The sequence below is a fragment of the Hypomesus nipponensis genome, chromosome 17, assembly GCF_054491055.1.
Source record: "Hypomesus nipponensis isolate SF chromosome 17, ASM5449105v1, whole genome shotgun sequence".
NCBI classification, from domain to species: domain Eukaryota; kingdom Metazoa; phylum Chordata; class Actinopteri; order Osmeriformes; family Osmeridae; genus Hypomesus; species Hypomesus nipponensis.
The window spans coordinates 14,815,737-14,835,174 of NC_140377.1; the positions used below are offsets into that span (position 1 = coordinate 14,815,737).

At 39.5% G+C, this 19,438-nt stretch overlaps 1 protein-coding gene across 2 annotated transcripts in view; it reads right to left on the reverse strand.

The window, feature by feature from the left end:
* Nucleotides 1–19,438, reverse strand: part of LOC146253665 (uncharacterized) — an 86,205-nt gene that overhangs the window by 54,653 nt on the left and 12,114 nt on the right. For both annotated transcript variants that reach the window (XM_084678499.1, XM_084678500.1), the window contains exons 2-3: nucleotides 9,298–9,350; nucleotides 8,802–8,990 (exon numbers count right to left, since the gene is read on the reverse strand). In XM_084678499.1, the coding sequence (XP_084534625.1) occupies nucleotides 8,802–8,990; nucleotides 9,298–9,350 (242 nt within the window). The remainder of the gene's footprint in view (nucleotides 1–8,801; nucleotides 8,991–9,297; nucleotides 9,351–19,438) is intronic.

Consider the following 19,438-nt stretch of genomic DNA (forward strand, 5'->3'; position numbering starts at 1 on the left):
CAATACTCTCCCTTCCTCAACCCTATTGAGGAATTATTTTCCACATGGAGGTGGAAGATGTACGATAGGCACCCTCATGAACAATTTACCCTTCTCCAGGCAATGGATGAGGCATGCAATGACATTACGGCAGACCAGCGCCAGGCCTGGATTCGCCATGCCCAGAGGTTCTTTCAGAATTCTGTCAAATGAAAACATCCACTGCGATGTGGATGAAAACCTGTGGCCAAATCCACAAGGCGGGGTTGATGGAAATGTAGGACAGTAATCCATCCTTTGTTTTGCTCTTTGTTTTTTTGAGCCAGGTGAGGAACACTGCAGTACATGTTTTACGTACAGTAGCATAGTTCTTTTGTAGCTAATTATTTTTCCTCTGACAGAAAAAAAAAATTTTTTTTAAACTAAAATGTTATAATTTGAATGTATTTCCTCAATACATTTCAGATTTTGCTCAATGATTCCACTGTCTGTAGTATTCTCTCTTAGTCTATTTATGGTGATGTAGTATCTTATGAAACATGTATCACATGTTTTGTAGTCCAATATTTACTGATTGTACATACAACTACATGGTGAAACTATAGGTATATTTTGTGTGGACGATCTAAGTGAATATTCCTATGGTGTTTCATGATAAATTCATTTTTGGAACTAATATTTCTGCATGCGCCAAGTGTCTCAAAGATATGAACATACAATGCTATGCTTTGAACATGTGGCAGTGTGTGTTTCGAGTTTTGTATCTGGAGTTTGAAAAAGCACATCAAGGTTCTGAAATTTGCGTCAAAGTCATTGTAAAAAACTGTAAAAGGTCTTAAAGTCTTAAATGTTACTTGTTTATACCTGTAGACACCCTTTTATAATTCTGTCATGTATGCCACACACATGGTTCATAAAATTTGACTCTGTTTGAACCAGTTACCCACTGTTGAGCACAATTTATTACACTAACTATTATTTTCCAATGATATAACCTGCTTGATTTTGTCAGAGATATTTTTACAGTGAAGTAGGTAAAGAAGCGAGTTGCCCTGTTGTCTGGAAATGTGAACAGACTTGTGTCTTAGCAGATGGCTTGGGACAACAACATAGAAACAGTAATGTTCTAAATAAGGACAATCTGTGGTTGCTTTATTATCTGAAGTATGTTCTATTGAGAAGTTTATTGATTTTTTGTTTGAGTGAATACAAGTCCCTCACAATTTAAGTTGTGTTCCATCTGAACTTTTTATACGGACACTGTAGTATGTGACTACATGTATTACATTTGAGATTACATTTCCTACATATGTAACAATATGTTGTATGTTCAATATTGTAGGCCTACAGCCTGTTTGTGAGTGACAAATTGTCTTTTGTTATCCTCCAGTTACTTGAGTTTTTAATGTTATTTCACCCCCCAAAAATGATTTGGGTAACATTTGATATTTAAAAAATTGATATGTAATAAATTGACTACATTTGCGATTGATCGTGATTAATCATATGAAATAATGCAATTAATCGCGATTAAATATTTTAATCGCTTTATAGCCCTAATGAAAATATATACTGTACTCTCCACACAACGTGTCTACATAAAGGTTGCATTTTGTGCAGAAGATCAGAACATATTTCAAATCAAATACTGTAGTAGACTACATTCTGTAAACACAGCGAATACATTTGTGAGACTGGAGACAAAATAAAGTATACAGCAAATGAAATACAGAACATTTCAATCACGTTTCAATCATGGACTGCAGTGAATGGGTACAGAAAAAAACTGATGTATATTATATACAAAAAATATACTGAGCACCTCGAGTGGAGTAGCTAACCGCGTCTTATTGCCGAAAACAGTGTCAGTGATAGCCATGGCGAGGGAGCAACTTCCAATGAAGAAATTATTGATAAAAAGGGTTTGTCTTCTTCAGTTATTTGGAAGTGGTTTGGTGTTTTAAAATCTGACAAAGAGCAGAGTAATGTTTAGTGCAAATTGTGTAGTAAACAAACAGGTGGCTACCAAGTCTGGTAATACAACAAACCTTTTTTACCACCTGAAGCAAAATCACTCGTTGGAACATGCAGAAAGTGTGAGTTTGCGCCAAGGTATTGATAAAAATCAAGTTTTTAAAAAGCTTAAGTTACTTGACCCCAGGTATGTGCTCCCTGGCCACAAACATTTCTCTCACACCGCGCTGCCTAAACTTTATGCCGAGTGTAGGGAAAAGGTTGAGCAAGAGACTTATTTTGCTATGACTACGGATCTGTGGTCTATCGACTTAATTATCGTTATCGAATGGAAATATAAATATCTATTGTGATAATTATTTACCCGTATCGCCCAGTCCTACCTCCAGGTCTACCTCTGCAGCTCCCTACCACTCTTCTTCCACAGGCTCCCCCTCTCATTCTCACACTCCCTCTTCCTGCAACATTGTCTTCCATTTTTGATGAAGACAAGTACACTGACCTGTTGCCTTTTTATAGTGCTTACACCTGATTGGTATGTTTACAGTTAAGCACTTTAGTGCTAGTACACCTGACGCCCGTGCTTGATCCATTCGTTCACATGTGTGGCATTTTACAAGGCAGTGTCTTAAAAAGGCAATTACTGTAAGTGACAATCTTATATTTCTGTGTCTAATGTAGAAAAGTGTATTTAGTGATTTGCAAAACACTATGTAGTATTTTGCAAATAGTGTGAGGCTGACAATGTGCTTATAGTTGTCCAGATCTGGGCTGCTGTTTTGCTCCTTGAGTGTCAAGTTTCACTAACTGTGTGTTATTTGAAAATGTTGTGTCTAAGCAATCAGAAAAAACGGTATTGATTAATGCACAACTGTCAATAGTCTACTTTTAATTTAAAATGTATTTCTGTATTTATACATTTATTTATTCATTTATTTATTCATTTTTTCCTCAAATAGTTTTTCCTAGGTATATTGAGGAATTGCATAAAAGATTAACTATAATAAAACATAAAATCAACAGTATTCGCCGATGTATGCGTTTTTATTGGTTTTTTATTTTACCCCCCAGGGCTATACTTCTGTTATTTCAACTCTGACGCAGAGGGCTATCAAGTTAGCTTGGCTAACTACTTTTCGTGGTAATCTACAGCCGTGGCCAAAAGTATTGGGAGCGACATACATTTTGTGTCTGCGAAGCTTGCTGGGCCTTGGCATAAAATGACATAATTTCAGTAAGTCATCTCATCACAGAGGAAAGTGTGAACTAGTTGTAGACAGGTGAAATCACTATCATTCTGATTGGATTTTAAGAGCAAATTGACTGCTGTAAAATAGGGGACTATTTGCATATATTGAAATTTCTTATTGTTTTCCAGTATCCTATAGAAACGTGAAAACATTCCTCAAATACTGATCCAGCAAACTTTGCAAAATACAACATTTGTTATTGCCAAAACTTATGGCCATGACCTAAAAGGCTAACATAATCGAATATTAAGTGTTGAAAACATTGTCTCAAATACCGCCTACCTACTTAACACATCTCATTAACATATTGGGATGAATAAATAAAGAAATAAATGAATATATAAATATTGGATATAAAGTGAACTATTTATCTAAAATTGTTAAAAATATTTCCTCATAAATTACTCAAATGAATACATTACATTAATTAGGTTTTAATTGATGCATGTATTCTTTTTATTTATGTATTTCTGTATTTATGCATTGATGTGGACAATTATTCATTCATTAATTCTAAATATGGCAGGTTTGGTCCTCCATAATAGGCATGTGTTATTTGTGCTTTGCATAATATGTGTCAGCGTAGCACAGCAACAACTACACACACCATAGCACCTAAACTTGCCGGCCCAGAAGGGATTGCTGTTTCAAATTTAGTTCTGTGCCACAATAAACAGCCTCAACACTAAAAGCCCCAAGACAGTTTTCCCTACTTGGAAAATGAACTAGCCTTGGGTCAATCTGTCATTCATGTTCGTGTTGTAGTCGGTGATTGTTTCCTTTAAATATTATATCATATTAGATTAAACTTTATTCTCATTCAAGTACTGAGACAGTGAAATGCAGATTATCAAATGCCACGAAAACCAAGACTCAATTTAGAAATCTAGTGTTAGCCTGCATGAATATGAACAAAAACAAAATGAGAGAAAGACATTGTGTTTGATATGTCAATTCTCCTTATCTGATAACTTTCCTTTATCGGAGATAATATGTGGGTTCAGTTTGGGTTACACAGTAAAATAACCCAATCTCTACCTTTTTATCTCAAAGGAATGCAAAATGTATCCCTGCTATGTAGCGTAGTGGAATACACCTTTAAGAAGAAATTCACGTCTCTGTCTGAAAACTTTGATTGCCACCAGTTTGCACTTTTTGTTGTTGTTTTGTTCTCCTTGTCTTGTCCTTGTTTTGTGCCCCCTCCCTGGTTTGTCGTTGAAGGATTTAGTGTGTTGTAACACCACGCCAGCCATCTTGCGTACACTCTTTACAGTAATCCTCTGTGAGCTGTTGTGGCGCAGTTGACTTCCCCTTCACTATTTGAAGAAGGCTTCATGGCTTTATGGCTGACTGCTCTTGGCCAGTGAGGAGAAAGAATGAAAATAGCTGAAATACATGCTGTAAATCTCTGGGTTGTGTTCAGCCTGCTGGAGAGGTGAACTATTGGTCTCTCGTTTTTCCACTGTTCCGAAATCTCCACTCCACAGACTTGACCAGACTGTTTGTCTTTGCTTCGTTTTTTTTATTTTTTTTACCTGAACTGTGCACGCTGTAGCTTCACCCTGTATACCCTGGGTGTGTAAACACAGTCAGGCATTCAGGAACATTTGCTTTGAAAGATGACTGGTGGTCATGATCATCCACAGGGGCCATTTTGACTGCGTCATGCGTGCTACCTGACCTCAATGGGTGTGGATGAGAGGTGGACGAATCGTTCTCAGGAAGGAAGGAGGCGCTCTGGGCTGACAACTTCCATTGCAAATCGGTGATTCAGTGCTTGTCTACTCTAGTTTGTTGATAAGCTAGGTTTTAGATGGTTACTCCCAAATATCCAGAATAACTCCAGGATGAGCGAGGTTCTGCTCCAACCAGGAAAAGGGAAGAGACAGAGAGTTCTGTGTGTAGCCCCTTGCTAAGATTTAATTTAATATTGCATTTAGTTAGTTGTTTTTCTATTTCAATGTTGTAATTAATGCTGTAAAATTGTATATAATTATATTTCTGCTGACTTCATATAATTATATTTCTGTTGACTTAATATTTGGATTCCAGTTTATGTACATTTAGTCATTTAGCAGACGCTCTTATCCAGAGCGACTTACAGTAAGTACAGGGACATTCCCCCGAGAAAAGTAGGGTAAAGTGCCTTGCCCAGGGACACAACGTCATTTGTTTCGGCCGGAAATCGAACCGGCAACCATCTGATTAATAGTCCGATTCCCCAACCGCTCAGCCATCTGACCCCCACAATGTATGTAAGCTTATTGGTTGATCAGTTTATTGACCCTTGACCTGATGTCGGGATATATATTGGGATGAAGGGAAGCAGAAGGGGAGAAGATGGGGGAGATCATATCTGAGTTTGTGTGTGTTGAGTTTTGATTCGAGCATTGCAGTCCTTATAAAACTTAAGCTGTAGGATAGCGAGGTTAGATGTGTTGCCAACGCAGGAACCATGTGACTGGTGAGCTGTCGGATAGGCAATTCTGTTGTGGGTTAAAATTCATAAAGGGACTGCGTCAGACTGGAAAAGGACAGAATTGATGGATAGCCAGATTCAGGAAACTTTCCATTCTTCTGGACAATCAAAGACCTTGACGAACTCTGTTAAGATTCTCCTGGACGCCGTTGATCTGTTCAATAAACTTTCCTACCATCGTCACGCCACGAGGTAACTGGTTTTGCCGCATGTTGTGCATAGACGTGCATGTGGGCCAACGTACCTGAGCCACACTCCAGCTGGCATTCGACAGACAGGGTTTTTTATTTTCAATTAGTAAGAGGATGATTACAGGCCATAGATATTGTCCATTTAATTGTCATCTTTAATATATTAAATATAAAGAAGTTTATTCGTTACGTTGGATGCAGATGCATTATTTTGAAATTATTTGAAATGGTAGACTGGGACCTTTTAAAAGAATGGCTTAGACATTAATTCATACCTTTTGCAAATATCACTTTTGCAATATCGGGGCGCCCCTAATATTTAATATATTTCGGAAACTGCAAAGGCAGGTTGAGTCTAAGACTGATTTGAGAGACCGCAGATAGATTGCAGCTATGTTTTAGTGTTGTATTGGAAAACCACAAAGACTGTGTCTTGAGATACCTCAAAGACTGTGGTTTATGTGTATTGGATTCCCGCAAAGAATGCGGCCTGTGATTTTGTATTTATATTGGGAAACCACAAAGACTGTGGCTCGAGATACCGCAAAGACTGCGGCTTATGTGTTTTGATTCCCGCAAAGACTGCGGCTTGTATTTTGGTGAGTTGCATTTATTTATTTAGTGTTACTTTTATCACTTGTATTATTGTTTGTATTGATTTTATGTAAAGCACATTGAGCTGCACATTTCTTGTATGAAATGTGCTATAAAGTCTTATTTTTATCATTTTGTTAATTTAAGTTATGCCCAAAACCGAGGCATGAGGGGCGCTACATTTTTTTTGTCTCTCTCTTAACCTTGCAGAGTCATCCATGCAACTGACACTCTTAAACAACACTACCCACTGACAGCTTCACCTTCCACAAACACACAACCCCTCGGGGCATCCACACAATGCATACACACACACACACACTGACCAGCCTTTGGCATTCCTACTGTGTGCCTTGCTGGAGAGAGGTCACTCACCTGTATTTCCTGCATAAATGGAAGGGCCACAGTCATGTCACTGACCTTGGCAATGGCAGCCCTGAAGCATCTATGAGCCCCAGCATGCTGTGTAAACATGCTACAGAGTGGCCATTGTGGCATATTGGTTGTAAGGATAACTTGCATAACACAGGTACAATGGAGTAAAATGTCACATGAAGTTTGAAGACATGACAAAATCCATAATATCGGCCGACAGTGGCATTCTGAAAGAAAACACGCTGAAACATACGGAATCTCAATTCCAAACATCCCTACAGTGGGATGTTCCCTACTTTATGAATACAAATTAACCACTGTGTCTTCTGTTAACCTATGTTCACATTAATCCACACACCAGCAGATAAGCTCAGTATCACAGTCAGCAGATCATTGTGGCTGGTATGTCACAGTGAGGGTGAGAGACAGGCGTTACAGTGACATGGAAAGCTGAGATGTATTAGCATGTACCCAGATGTATAGCACCATAGCTATGACAATGACAAGCTGCCATCATGATTGGGCGCTGGCTATTCGTGATAATGCAGAGGACATTAATAGCACTGTTTTAAAATGCCTCTGTGTACTGTACACAGAGACTGCTTTGATACTGTACCAGAAGTGCCCTCAGCACAAACAGTTTACCGTTAACTGTGGTTCAGTTCAAAACAACCATAGCATCCCCCACATGTATACATTCAAACCACAAACACACACACACCATCTCCACAGTACCCACAAAGTGAGAGGGTTGGTGGAGGAATGTTGAACACAACAACCATGTCTGCTGTCACGGGGCCTCCACTGTATGGCTTTGGGCTATACTGTAAGTCTACATGCAGGTGTCACATTCTGCAAGACCTCGCAGTGGAGGGATGGGCCAGCCAGGTCAAACCACTGTCAAATGGGTGGAATGATTTGGCAGACAAAAATCTTTGGATTGGGATAGAGTGTGTGGCAAGGTTTTGAACTGAACACAGTATTTAAGTTTCAGTAAACACCGCTTTTGTTCCTGTGACAATTACATTTGGACACAAAATACTGTTGAAAATAGTTGGGAAACAGCTGTTAAGAAAGTTAACAGTGATAAGGTGACACCCGGGGTGTTGTTAAACATAAAACTCTACTGGGGCACAGGCCCCTATTCATATCCCTTTTTTCTTCCAAGCGTGTTGCACACAATGCACTAGCCTACTAGGCTATAGAAACTCCCCTTGCTTAACCCACTATACAACAGTTCAGGGACGAAAATCAGCTTTGGCAGGGACATCTATAGTTAATGCAAGCGCACATTTTTTTGCTTCATGTAATATTGTATTTATGTTTCAGTAAAAATAAGATGATCGGTAGGCCTATCATTTAGAAATTTTATTTAATTTTGTAATGCTTTCTTAGCCTACCTCAATTCTGACTTGTGTGCCGAGTCCAACACCTGGACTTCTGTGTGCGTGCTGCAGTGACTATTTGGCAAGCTCATGCATCGGTTTGTGTTTTCGGTTAAACTGCTTCGAGTTTACAAGCGTTGATTGGGATATTATTGATTGGCTTTTATTTTTTCTGGGATTATCAAATTAAATGAATGAACTGACTAATAAAGTAAATTTAACCCTAACCCTATTGTTAAAACTCAAACTTTAGATTTTACTGGGGCACAGCAGATTTATACTGGGGCACGTGCCCCAGTAAAAAGGGTCTAACGATGCGCCTGGGTGACACAGCACTATTATGGGATCAGACATGAGCATAAAAAGAAATGCAATCACGGGAACCTTCTCAGCTGAAATAAAAGTTGTCTTGACATCTGTCCAAGGCATTAATCACTGTATTAACCACATTAAAAACTGTATTCACCATTTTTAAAGGGTTGAGCCTATCCTGGAGAGAGAAAAATATAGGGAAACAGACAGCGGGAGAGAGGGGAAGGAGAAAGATAGAAAACAAAGAGAGACGTAGACTAACTTCAGGGATTGTGTGTGTGTAGGTGTCTTCCACAGGATGGTTGGGATTCCAAGGGGCCTGAGTCAGAGCAGACTTTTCCAGCTGTGGAGAGCTGTTCTTCCCTCCTCTCTGGGAATGTTCCAACATGTTCTGGTGGGACTCCAAAAGGCCTGCCTTCATTCTGAAGAACGCCCACCACTCCTCTAACATCTACACACACACACAAACACAGGCAGACAATCAGTACTGTGCAAAAGTCTTAGACACACAAAAAAGACTAAAAAGCTTAAATAAATACAAATTAAGACTAACAGAGACTAAATGTTGATGATAATTAAGACTAAATGTTGTCAACATTGCACTTTTATACTGCTGCACAAATGCATCTATACTAAATATATATTTGCACCGTACAGCAACATTCGTAAATGCACACCTTATATACAAATATTGTGTCCACACAAACACAGTCACAGGGAATGACTATTTAATCAACTGATAGTAGTTGAAATAATACCTTTTCTTGAGTATTATGTGAGTTCAAGTCAAGTTGTATCAATGGACAAGAACCTGGTGGAGAAAGGGGGGGGGTCAGACAATCAAGCTTATTGGAACTCAGCCATGCACAGGGGCTTTAACAAAGGTACCATTCTCTTCACATATTTAGACTTCCTTTAAACCGTTTTAGATCTGGATGGGACTATCCAACAAGACAATCTTCACATGTCTTAGAGGAAAACAGATCTCAGCTCTGTTGAATAAATACATCAGGTGGTGTCAAGAAAATGGAGGCCTGTTTTGGAAAAGTCCAACTTTCTCTGTTCGCAGGTTAGCCATTTCCTCAAGCTAAGGTTTTACATGTTAAGGTGTGTAAATATTATTCATGAAAACCTTTTAGAAGTATTCTGTGGCGTTAGTCAGGTAAATCCAGGATGACTTTAAGAAGACAGCACAGTGTATTGAAATAGGAAAAGCACTTATTTATAGAATCAAAACTTTCTTCATAACATGGACATATAAGGATTAAATGGATTAGAGGGTCTGGTGAGAAAAGTTAGTGTGAAAATAGTCTTAGATAAATGCGATACCTCCAACGTCCTCTGTGAAACGCCTTCTTACTAGTCTGTCTACTCATCCCAGTTATGACTACTGTCTGTCCGTGCCTTTCCCTGTCTGAGCATGTGCAGAAGATTGATCCCTGTTTATCGGCACCCAGAGGGTATGTATGGATGGGCATCTGACATGCGTGCACATTGGTGTGTGTTCTGTCAGTGAATCAGAGTTCTCCATTGAATTCTGAGTCCATCTACACACACACACTCACCATGCCCTATGGTACAGTAGCACACGTTTAATATCTCCTCATGTCTACTGAGCTTCAGCTAGCTACAAATCATTCTCTTCCAAGGACCTCTCTCACACACAACAGAAGATTCCTTGGTTGCTATGGTGCTCTTTCTCATCTATGGCGCATGCACGTCACAAGTCTGATATGCTCCTCTGGAAATTAGATGTTGGTCGGGGTGGGGGGAGGACAGGGTGTGTTTCTTTTTGGTGAGCAGCTCCTCCTGCAGATAAGCAGCAGCTGTGGCTTAAGGGTTGGGTGAGTGGGTGTCTGTGAGGGATATGTACAACCCAACCCGGACTACTCCCACACACCACGGCCTCAGATAGGGCTGTTTGCTCTATGTGTGTCCAATGGTAGTTTCCCAATATCTGATATCGGAAGAATCTAATTTAATGTCAATATGTTTTAAAGATGACATTAAAGCCTTTGAAATGTGTGTGCACAGACGTACATGGGCACAAAAAGAAAGAATGCAGAGATTTCATTCCAGCGTCGTTCCAGAGGCATTTCAAAATTCAGCCTGAGGCCTTCACCATAGTATGGCCTAGGTTGGCTCTGTTTTACAAGCAGACATGTTGAGCTTGTCTATGGATGTGGAACCACTATTTGAAGGAACACTTGGCTACTTTTACATTTCAGACCGTCTTTTTTTATTGTCATCATCCATTTAAACTAGTACTGTCAGTTAAACGCGTTATTAACGGCGTTAACACAAACCCATTTTGGCCTTGCAAACTTTGTAGTTTTTTCACATGCTGTTGCAACAACTAGTGACGTTACAAAAACTCTAACACCACACCGGATCTAGCTAAACCGGAAACAAAACAAAAGGCATGCCTCATACACTCGTTTGGACTTGCGAGCCGGCTAAAGAGTGGTAGGCTAACGTTAAGTTTTTAGTGGATGGTGAGCGCGAGACACCGAAATGGATGCCAATAAGATTCTGAATGGAAAGTTTACCTAAATTGCCAAATGGTTACATTGACAAGACCAAAGTGATCTGTGTGTTTTGTCGTTGTGAACTGAGTTATCATCGTAGCATGTCCAGTCTGAAATACCACATAATGGCCAAGCACACAGCTGATGTGAATTCTCCGCCCCCTTGTCAAAGCCAATGTTGTTTTTAATTAAAAAAAAATTGCACTAAGCAAGCCGATCCACTTTTCCATGTTGATAAGAGCATTAGAATGAGAAAAAATAATGGGACAAAAAGAAGTCAAGGGACATTTAGAATAGATACAAATTTGCATTTAATTGCGAGTTAACTATGACATTAATGCGATTAATCGTGATTAAATATTTTAATAGTTTGACAACACTAATTTAAACACATTGTTGTCACTTCACAGCTCTGCCTGAGCACATGTGAAAGACACAACAACAACAGTCAGTTCAAATGCTATGGTGGTGGCTGGCTATTGACCTTATTCCGCCCCGCTCACCTTTTTAATCTTTTTGCACTTCCGTTGTATTGGCACTTCCGGTTTACCGGGGGATATCATTCAATACAATGGAGAACTGCCAGAAGTCCCGCTGCTCAAATATTAAATAATTAGGTGGATTTGTGCCAGATGTGCTACAACAAGTCAACAATACATTGTTAACAGTAGAACCTTAGCTTCTTGTTTATATAGGGTGAGTTCAGGTAATGTGGGGCATCCGGTGAAGTGGGACAGTTATGCATTTTTATGATTTAATATGTGCAAAACCGACATCCAGAGCTGATCTTGACTCGTAAATACAACACTTCTAGTCACTATGCAGTGGTTTTTATTTGTTTAACATCATCAGAATAGGCGTGATCTGGCTTGACAAGAGGTCTATACAGAAAAAACGCATCGAAAGTTCAGCAGCATATTATATTTCTCAATGATAAGGCTGGCAAAGGAATTTAAATTAATTTACAATGAGTACTATAGCCGCATATTGAATGGGTTTAACCACTGATTGAAACACACACAAAAATGTGTAAAATAATACATTGTTAGATAAAAAAAAAAAGCTTTATGTGACTGTCCCACATTACCTGATCATGTCAGGTAATGTGGGACAGCATTTTTCAGGTAAAGTGGGACATCTAGTAATGCTGTGTTTATGCTATAAAAGTAATTTAATTTGACAGTTCTCAAATGTTTAATACAAATGCATCCTACTGCACTTAAGTTCCCAACTAAATAACAACTTACATTGTCATGGAACCAGCGCTCTCAGACTTGTAAGCATGACCGCTAACCAGTGGCGGAACCAGACTTTTATATATGGGGTGGCCAAGGGGTGGCCAGAGCTACTTCAGGGGGTCCATAGACCAAGACTGAAAATGTGTGTGTAACCTTACCCTGGCATCCAAGCAGTGTAAATTATTCATGTACTAATGCTTATGAGAAATATAAATAGCATTCACTTAAGCCTGAGTTCTTAAGTGTGGCCTAGTATGATCCACTAGGGTTACTTTAATCAAATTCTACATTTACTATGAATAGACATGTTTCTCTACATCTGAATTGCAACAAATATCTTTCTTACACACACTGTACTGTAGGCTACTCACAAACTGGAGAGACTTTGGTCACTCTGTTTTCATGAATATACTGTATAATCTGGGTCTAACCAGGTTAGAAGTTAGATCCTTCTTTTACACTAAAACATAACTATTGTGTACACTCACACAAAAAATGCCACAGCCATCAAAATAAGAACATTCATGAATCAACAACCAACATTTTAAAGTGAGGCTTAATCTGGAAAAAACTTGTGTAGGCTTACATGTGTGGCCTACAAACACAAGCTAAACTTTGCATGAGACTGACTGCCTAGTATGCTTTGACCTGGTGCCTGTAGCTTTGGGGAGGGAGCTGCTCTGAGGTCTTGGGGTGGTGCAAGGACTGGGGTCTATTTCCACCTGATTTTTTGAAGAAGTCTGCTATCTCTGCTATCTCACCCTTTCTTTTAATGTTTGAAGTGAACCCTAAGAAAAAACAACATGTAGGCCTATACATCCAATTTCCCACATTTGAGTTCAATCTTAAACATATTCCCATTATTATCTTCAATCAACTACTAGATCATGGCTAGCCCTACTCTGAAATGCGTTATTTCAAACAGGCATTATACGATAGCAAACAGGGTGTATCTGACTGCAGTGTTAATCTTTTGTAACGTTAATAGATTGATAAGGGATCTCATCAAGGAACCTTAGCAGTTAAAGAGAAAAAAATAGTATAGCGACCCACACCGAAAGACGTGTGTTATGTTAGGCTGTTACTTGGTTGTTTAGCAGTAGTGTTCGCGGGGTCCGACATGCCAATCAACCTGCTGTCTGCTAATTACGGGAATGCCCAGAATGTTGGATGCCGGGCATCCTGGTGGTTGGCGAAAGGGCATGGAGGGTGGTTGGACAGGGGGGATGGAGCATTCGAAGTTAAGACCAGGTTTAGCGTCTGTTCTTTCTGTTACGTCTGGGTTTCACAAGAGACGGTATTGTTTGTGCGCTAGGGCCAAACAGTGTACTGTGCCTGTGTACCGTGTGGTTAATAAATGTAGATTCGGGAATTTATCTTATGCCTGGACGATTGTTGCTTTCTGACCTAGTCAGGTCATTACAATAGATTTCAAATGGCTAAATACTGTTGTTGTTTTAAAGTACACCACGTAGGAACTGCACTGTTTAGCCTACCACAGTGCTAAGTGCTAAACAAAAACAGGGACATATTTCTCTTATCTGAATCTCTTATGTAACCAAATTGCCAATATGCATCTTTTTCTATTGCTCTGCGGCCCAGCAACTCAACTTTCATAACATTTTGTTCTGGAAGCCTCAACACCATTGCTGAACCTTAAAACGATAACTGTAATATAATGATATTGTTTTCCGTCGCTGGCGCTGTATCAGACGCTGGCGTAGTGATTTGTGACTGACTGGTGAACTGTGGAAATATCCTCGATTGAAAAAATGCGCTGCCAGATGTCAAAAGAAACGCTTCTTTTAAATATAGCTGCAGGCAGCAATGTGGTGGCCAAGCAGTCAAATGACCCATAAAACACTTAAGAAATCCTTAGAACAGGGTTCCGAGGGCATGCAGCAAGTTTGGTGTGAATCCATCAAAGATTTTCTGAGATACGACCCAACTTCCTGTTTGCTGGCTTAATTGCACATTTTGACTCCCTGTACCGGGCAAACGGTTCTGAAAATCAAAAAATCATGTGAAACTCTTTGTGAGGCTTGGTCTGAAGATACTCTCTGCCAAATTTGGTGAAGATTGGACAACATGTGTAGGAGGCGTAAAGAAAAAACGTTTTTCAATTAATTCAAAATGGCGGCCGGATCAATTCGGCTATTATCACAAGTTATCATGTATCACACACGGGATTTCCCAACATATCATGAGACAAAGGAATCCCTTCATAAAAGCAAACAAATCAACAGTTATTGGCCAAAACACATTTTTGCTTCCTGCGGCCACGCCCAGTGATCACATGACACCAAATTAATTGGACAGCCTCAGAAGAGAGTTACGAGTCATCATATTAAGTTTGGTGTTGATTTCTCAAAGATTAGCTGAGATATGACCCAACTTCCTGTTTGGTTGCTTTGTTGCCAATTTTGATTGGCTGTACCGGACAAACGGTTTTGAAAATCGAATATCCTTTGATAACTTCTGTGAGGGTTGGTCTGATGATAATGTGTGCCAATTCTGGGGAAGATTTGAAAAAAATAAAAGTAGTTGAAGCGAAAAAACGTGTTTCCTTAAAATTAAAAAATGGTGGAAAATCTATATAACCGGAAATTGACGTCATAGGGTGTCTTGAACTCGTCTTGATCCAGGGAATCCAATGGTACCTCATTTTTGAAAATCGGTCATACGGTTCAAATGTTACGTGTGTAAACACAAGTCCAACTTTGACCAGTTGGTGGCGCTAGAGTGCTCCAATGAGAGACATGAAACTTGGTGAATATAAAGAGGGGACTGTGCTTAATAAGTGTGCCAAATTTCACAACTTTTTACCATACGGTTCTAGGGGCTGCCATAGACTCCAATGACAGAAGAAGTGTAATAATAAATATAGCTGCAAGCAGCAATGTGGTGGCCAAGCAGTCAAATGACCCATAAAACACTTAAGAAATCCTCAGAACAGGGTTCCGAGTGCATGCAGCAAGTTTGGTGTGAATCCATCAAAGATTTGGTGAGATACGACCCAACTTCCTGTTTGCTGGCTTAATTGCACATTTTGACTCCCTGTACCGGGCAAACGGTTCTGAAAATCAAAAAATCATGTGAAACTCTTTGTGAGGCTTGGTCTGAAGATACTCTCTGCCAAATTTGGTGAAGATTGGACAACATGTGTAGGAGGAGTAAAGAAAAAACGTTTTTCAATTAATTCAAAATGGCGGCCGGATCAATTCGGCTATTATCACAAGTTATCATGTATCACATAGGGGATGTCCCAACATATCATGAGACAAAGGAATCACTTAATAAAAGCAAACATATCAACAGTTATTGGCCAAAACACATTTTTGCTTCCTGCGGCCACGCCCAGTGATCACATGACACCAAATTAATTGGACAGCCTCAGAAGAGGGTTCCGAGTCATCATATTAAGTTTGGTGTTGATTTCTCAAAGATTAGCTGAGATATGACCCAACTTCCTGTTTGGTTGCTTTGTTGACGATTTTGATTGGCTGTACCGGACAAACGGTTTTGAAAACCGAATATCCTTTGATAACTTCTGTGAGGGTTGGTCTGATGATAATGTGTGCCAATTCTGGGGAAGATTTGACAAAAATAGAAGTAGTTGAAGCGAAAAAACGTGTTTCCTTAAAATTCTAAATGGTGGAAAATCTATATAACCGGAAATTGACGTCATAGGGTGTGTTGAACTCGTCTCGATCCAGGGAATGCAATGGTACCTCATTTTTGAAAATCGGTCATACGGTTCAAAAGTTACGTGTGTAAACACAAGTCCAACTTTGACCAGTTGGTGGCGCTAGAGTGCTCCAATGAGAGACATGAAACTTGGTGAATATAAAGAGGGGACTGTGCTTAATAAGTGTGCCAAATTTCACAACTTTTTACCATACGGTTCTAGGGGCTGCCATAGACTCCAATGACAGAAGAAGTGTAATAATAACTAGAGAGCATACAATTTCTGGGGAAATTGTGAGGGTGTGCTTGTGGCTGCCTCAGCTTTCCATACACTCCTGGTGTTTACATATTTCAAAAAGCATTTAAGTGTATGACTACAGTTCTGACCATTGTGTTCCCTTGATAATAAGTTTGTAAAAATGACATGCATCACTCAGATGGAGGAGAGGTGATACTGGTTGGTTGGAAGAGAAGGAGGCCAAATGTAGCTCATGAAGATGCAGCGCTAGATAACTTATTAAATTGTAATCAGATATAAACAACTTGTTGGTTGCCCTATTATGTCCTATTATCCTCCTATCATCGCCCTATTATGTAATTTGAACGCCCTGAACGGCATCATTTGAGTAATGAGGGCAAGCGTAGGCTTATTGATTACTTAAAAAACGTTAAGTTTCATTATGCATCATAGAGGAGCCTAGTTAGAGAAGGATTTAGCAGTTTAATATTAGAAGCCTATTTTATTAATAATTTTCAGAGTAACCTCAAACCTTTCTTTTGTTTCTTTGACCTTACATTTTCTTTGAGGGCTTAGTGGTCTCGGTTTAACATCATTATTTATAGCGACATCATTACCGGACACTGTTAGCTCGCAATGTAGACAAAGAATGCCCCTGCAACAAAGTTGTAACTTGGTAACAAGTAGCCAGCTAGAAACCGAGCAGAAGTTTGTAGCCATATAAAGGCCTATAAATATAGGCTACTTGATTTGGCTGCAAGATTCGCTGATTTTGAGTGTCCAAGATATGATGGATTCTGATCTGGATCAACAGTCTAGCCATGTAGCTAAGGCTTGTCCGGGAAGAGTACATTTTTTTTTAACGGCAAGTCTGGAAGATCAATTTAGGCTAGTGCTACTTGCCCCGATGCACTGGACAAGTTATTAAAACTCAAACAAAATAAAATGCAATGTTAGGCCTACTTCACGTTATGTGCCACTCGTTACGTCTATCGATTTTATTTGAGCGAATTCTGCATCAGTAAAACCACCAACCCAAGATCTCTACAGACCAGCTAATTTCCTGCTCAACACTTCAACGGGGGCTTATTACTTGAAAGATGAATTAGGCTATTTACGGTCGTCTCAGTTACACCATGAGGGGTGGGAAATACTGTGATTTGCTTAAGAAGGCAAATGGCTAGTAAAACATAACATTTCATAATAATTTCAATAAATCAAGCAGCGCAGCAAGACCCAGTAAAATGTATATCCTACAGCTAAGCAAGGCTGAAGCAGGCTGACATTAATTATTTTCATGAACAGACAAAGTTTTGACATTGACAAAGTTTAGGCTGTGGCAATGAAGTTCAGGTTAGTAGTCAGATACTTTCACCTATTGAAAAACTTTTGAGTAAGGGGAAAGCCAAACATGTTCCGTCGCCGTTTGACTTTCTAAACATCTCTAAAGAGATGTTTTTGTTAGCTACTCATTAGTGTCTCGGGTAGGCTACAGCGTTGCAGTGAGCCGCCACACTGATTTGAAACCACAGGTAATGGTCATTTCACCAACAAATCGTTTATTAATGTCAAAATAAATCCTACAACAAAAACGTATTTGTGAGGAATGTTTATTTTAACGATTGAAAACAGATGCATCATGACCACTGTAGTATGTGTTGCCCAAGCAACAGAGGCTAATGTCATGATGCTAATGCTTCAGTGAAATAGTAGACTACCGTTTCCGAAAGTAGATGTGGGCCTACTTACTTAATAATATCAGCTAATATTGTACATTACATTTCACAATTATGTTTCACACCACAAAGTAAAATGATTAAATATCACCCTGGCCTCTTTGCTTGTGGCGTTTCTGCAGCTGCCTTGCAGACTAATATCCCCCAAGTTAACAGATGGGAAACTAATGTTCTGCTAGAGATAGTCACGCAAGTTTTCGTGACGTTGGTGACGTTAGTGGCGTCAGTGACTGTGGCTAGCAAGTTAGCCACCGTTAGCTTCACTTTTTGCCACAAAAACGTAATTTCTACTTAAACCGTGCAATGGAACATAAATCCCAATACAACCAACGCAATCGCTACCGAGACGAACCTTTTGACATCGCCATTGTCTATGTAGTCCAAATATTGAGGCATCCTTAGGGGGGCGAAAAGAAACAATAAATAATAAATAATATATATGTGAGATAACAATGGTTTGTGCTCGCCGAAGGCAAGCACACCCCAATAATAATAAATATAGCTCTAAGCAGCAATGTGGTGGCCAAGCTGTCAAATGACCCATAAAACACTTAAGAAATCCTCAGAACAGGGTTCCGAGGGCATGCAGCAAGTTTGGTGTGAATCCATCAAAGATTTTCTGAGATACGACCCAACTTCCTGTTTGCTGGCTTAATTGCACATTTTGACTCCCTGTACCGGGCAAACGGTTCTGAAAATCAAAAAATCATGTGAAACCCTTTGTGAGGCTTGGTCTGAAGATACTCTCCGCCAAATTTGGTGAAGATTGGACAACATGTGTAGGAGGAGTAAAGAAAAAACGTTTTTCAATGAATTCAAAATGGCGGCCGGATCAATTCGGCTATTATCAAAAGTTATCATGTATCACATAGGGGATGTCCCAACATATCATGAGACAAAGGAATCACTTAATAAAAGCAAACAAATCAACAGTTATTGGCCAAAACACATTTTTGCTTCCTGCGGCCACGCCCAGTGATCACATGACACCAAATTAATTGGACAGCCTCAGAAGAGGGTTCCGAGTCATCATATTAAGTTTGGTGTTGATTTCTCAAAGATTAGCTGAGATATGACCCAACTTCCTGTTTGGTTGCTTTGTTGCCGATTTTGATTGGCTGTACCGGACAAACGGTTTTGAAAATCGAATATCCTTTGATAACTTCTGTGAGGGTTGGTCTGATGATAATGTGTGCCAATTCTGGGGAAGATTTGAAAAAAATAAAAGTAGTTGAAGCGAAAAAACGTGTTTCCTTAAAATTCAAAATTGTGGAAAATCTATAAACCGGAAATTGGCGTCATAGGGTGTGTTGAACTCGTCTTGATCCAAGGAATCCAATGGTATCTCATTTTTGAAAATCGGTCATACGTTTCAAAAGTTACGTGTGTAAACACAAGTCCAACTTTGACCAGTTGGTGGCGCTAGAGTGCTCCAATGAGAGACATGAAACTTGGTGAATATAAAGAGGGGA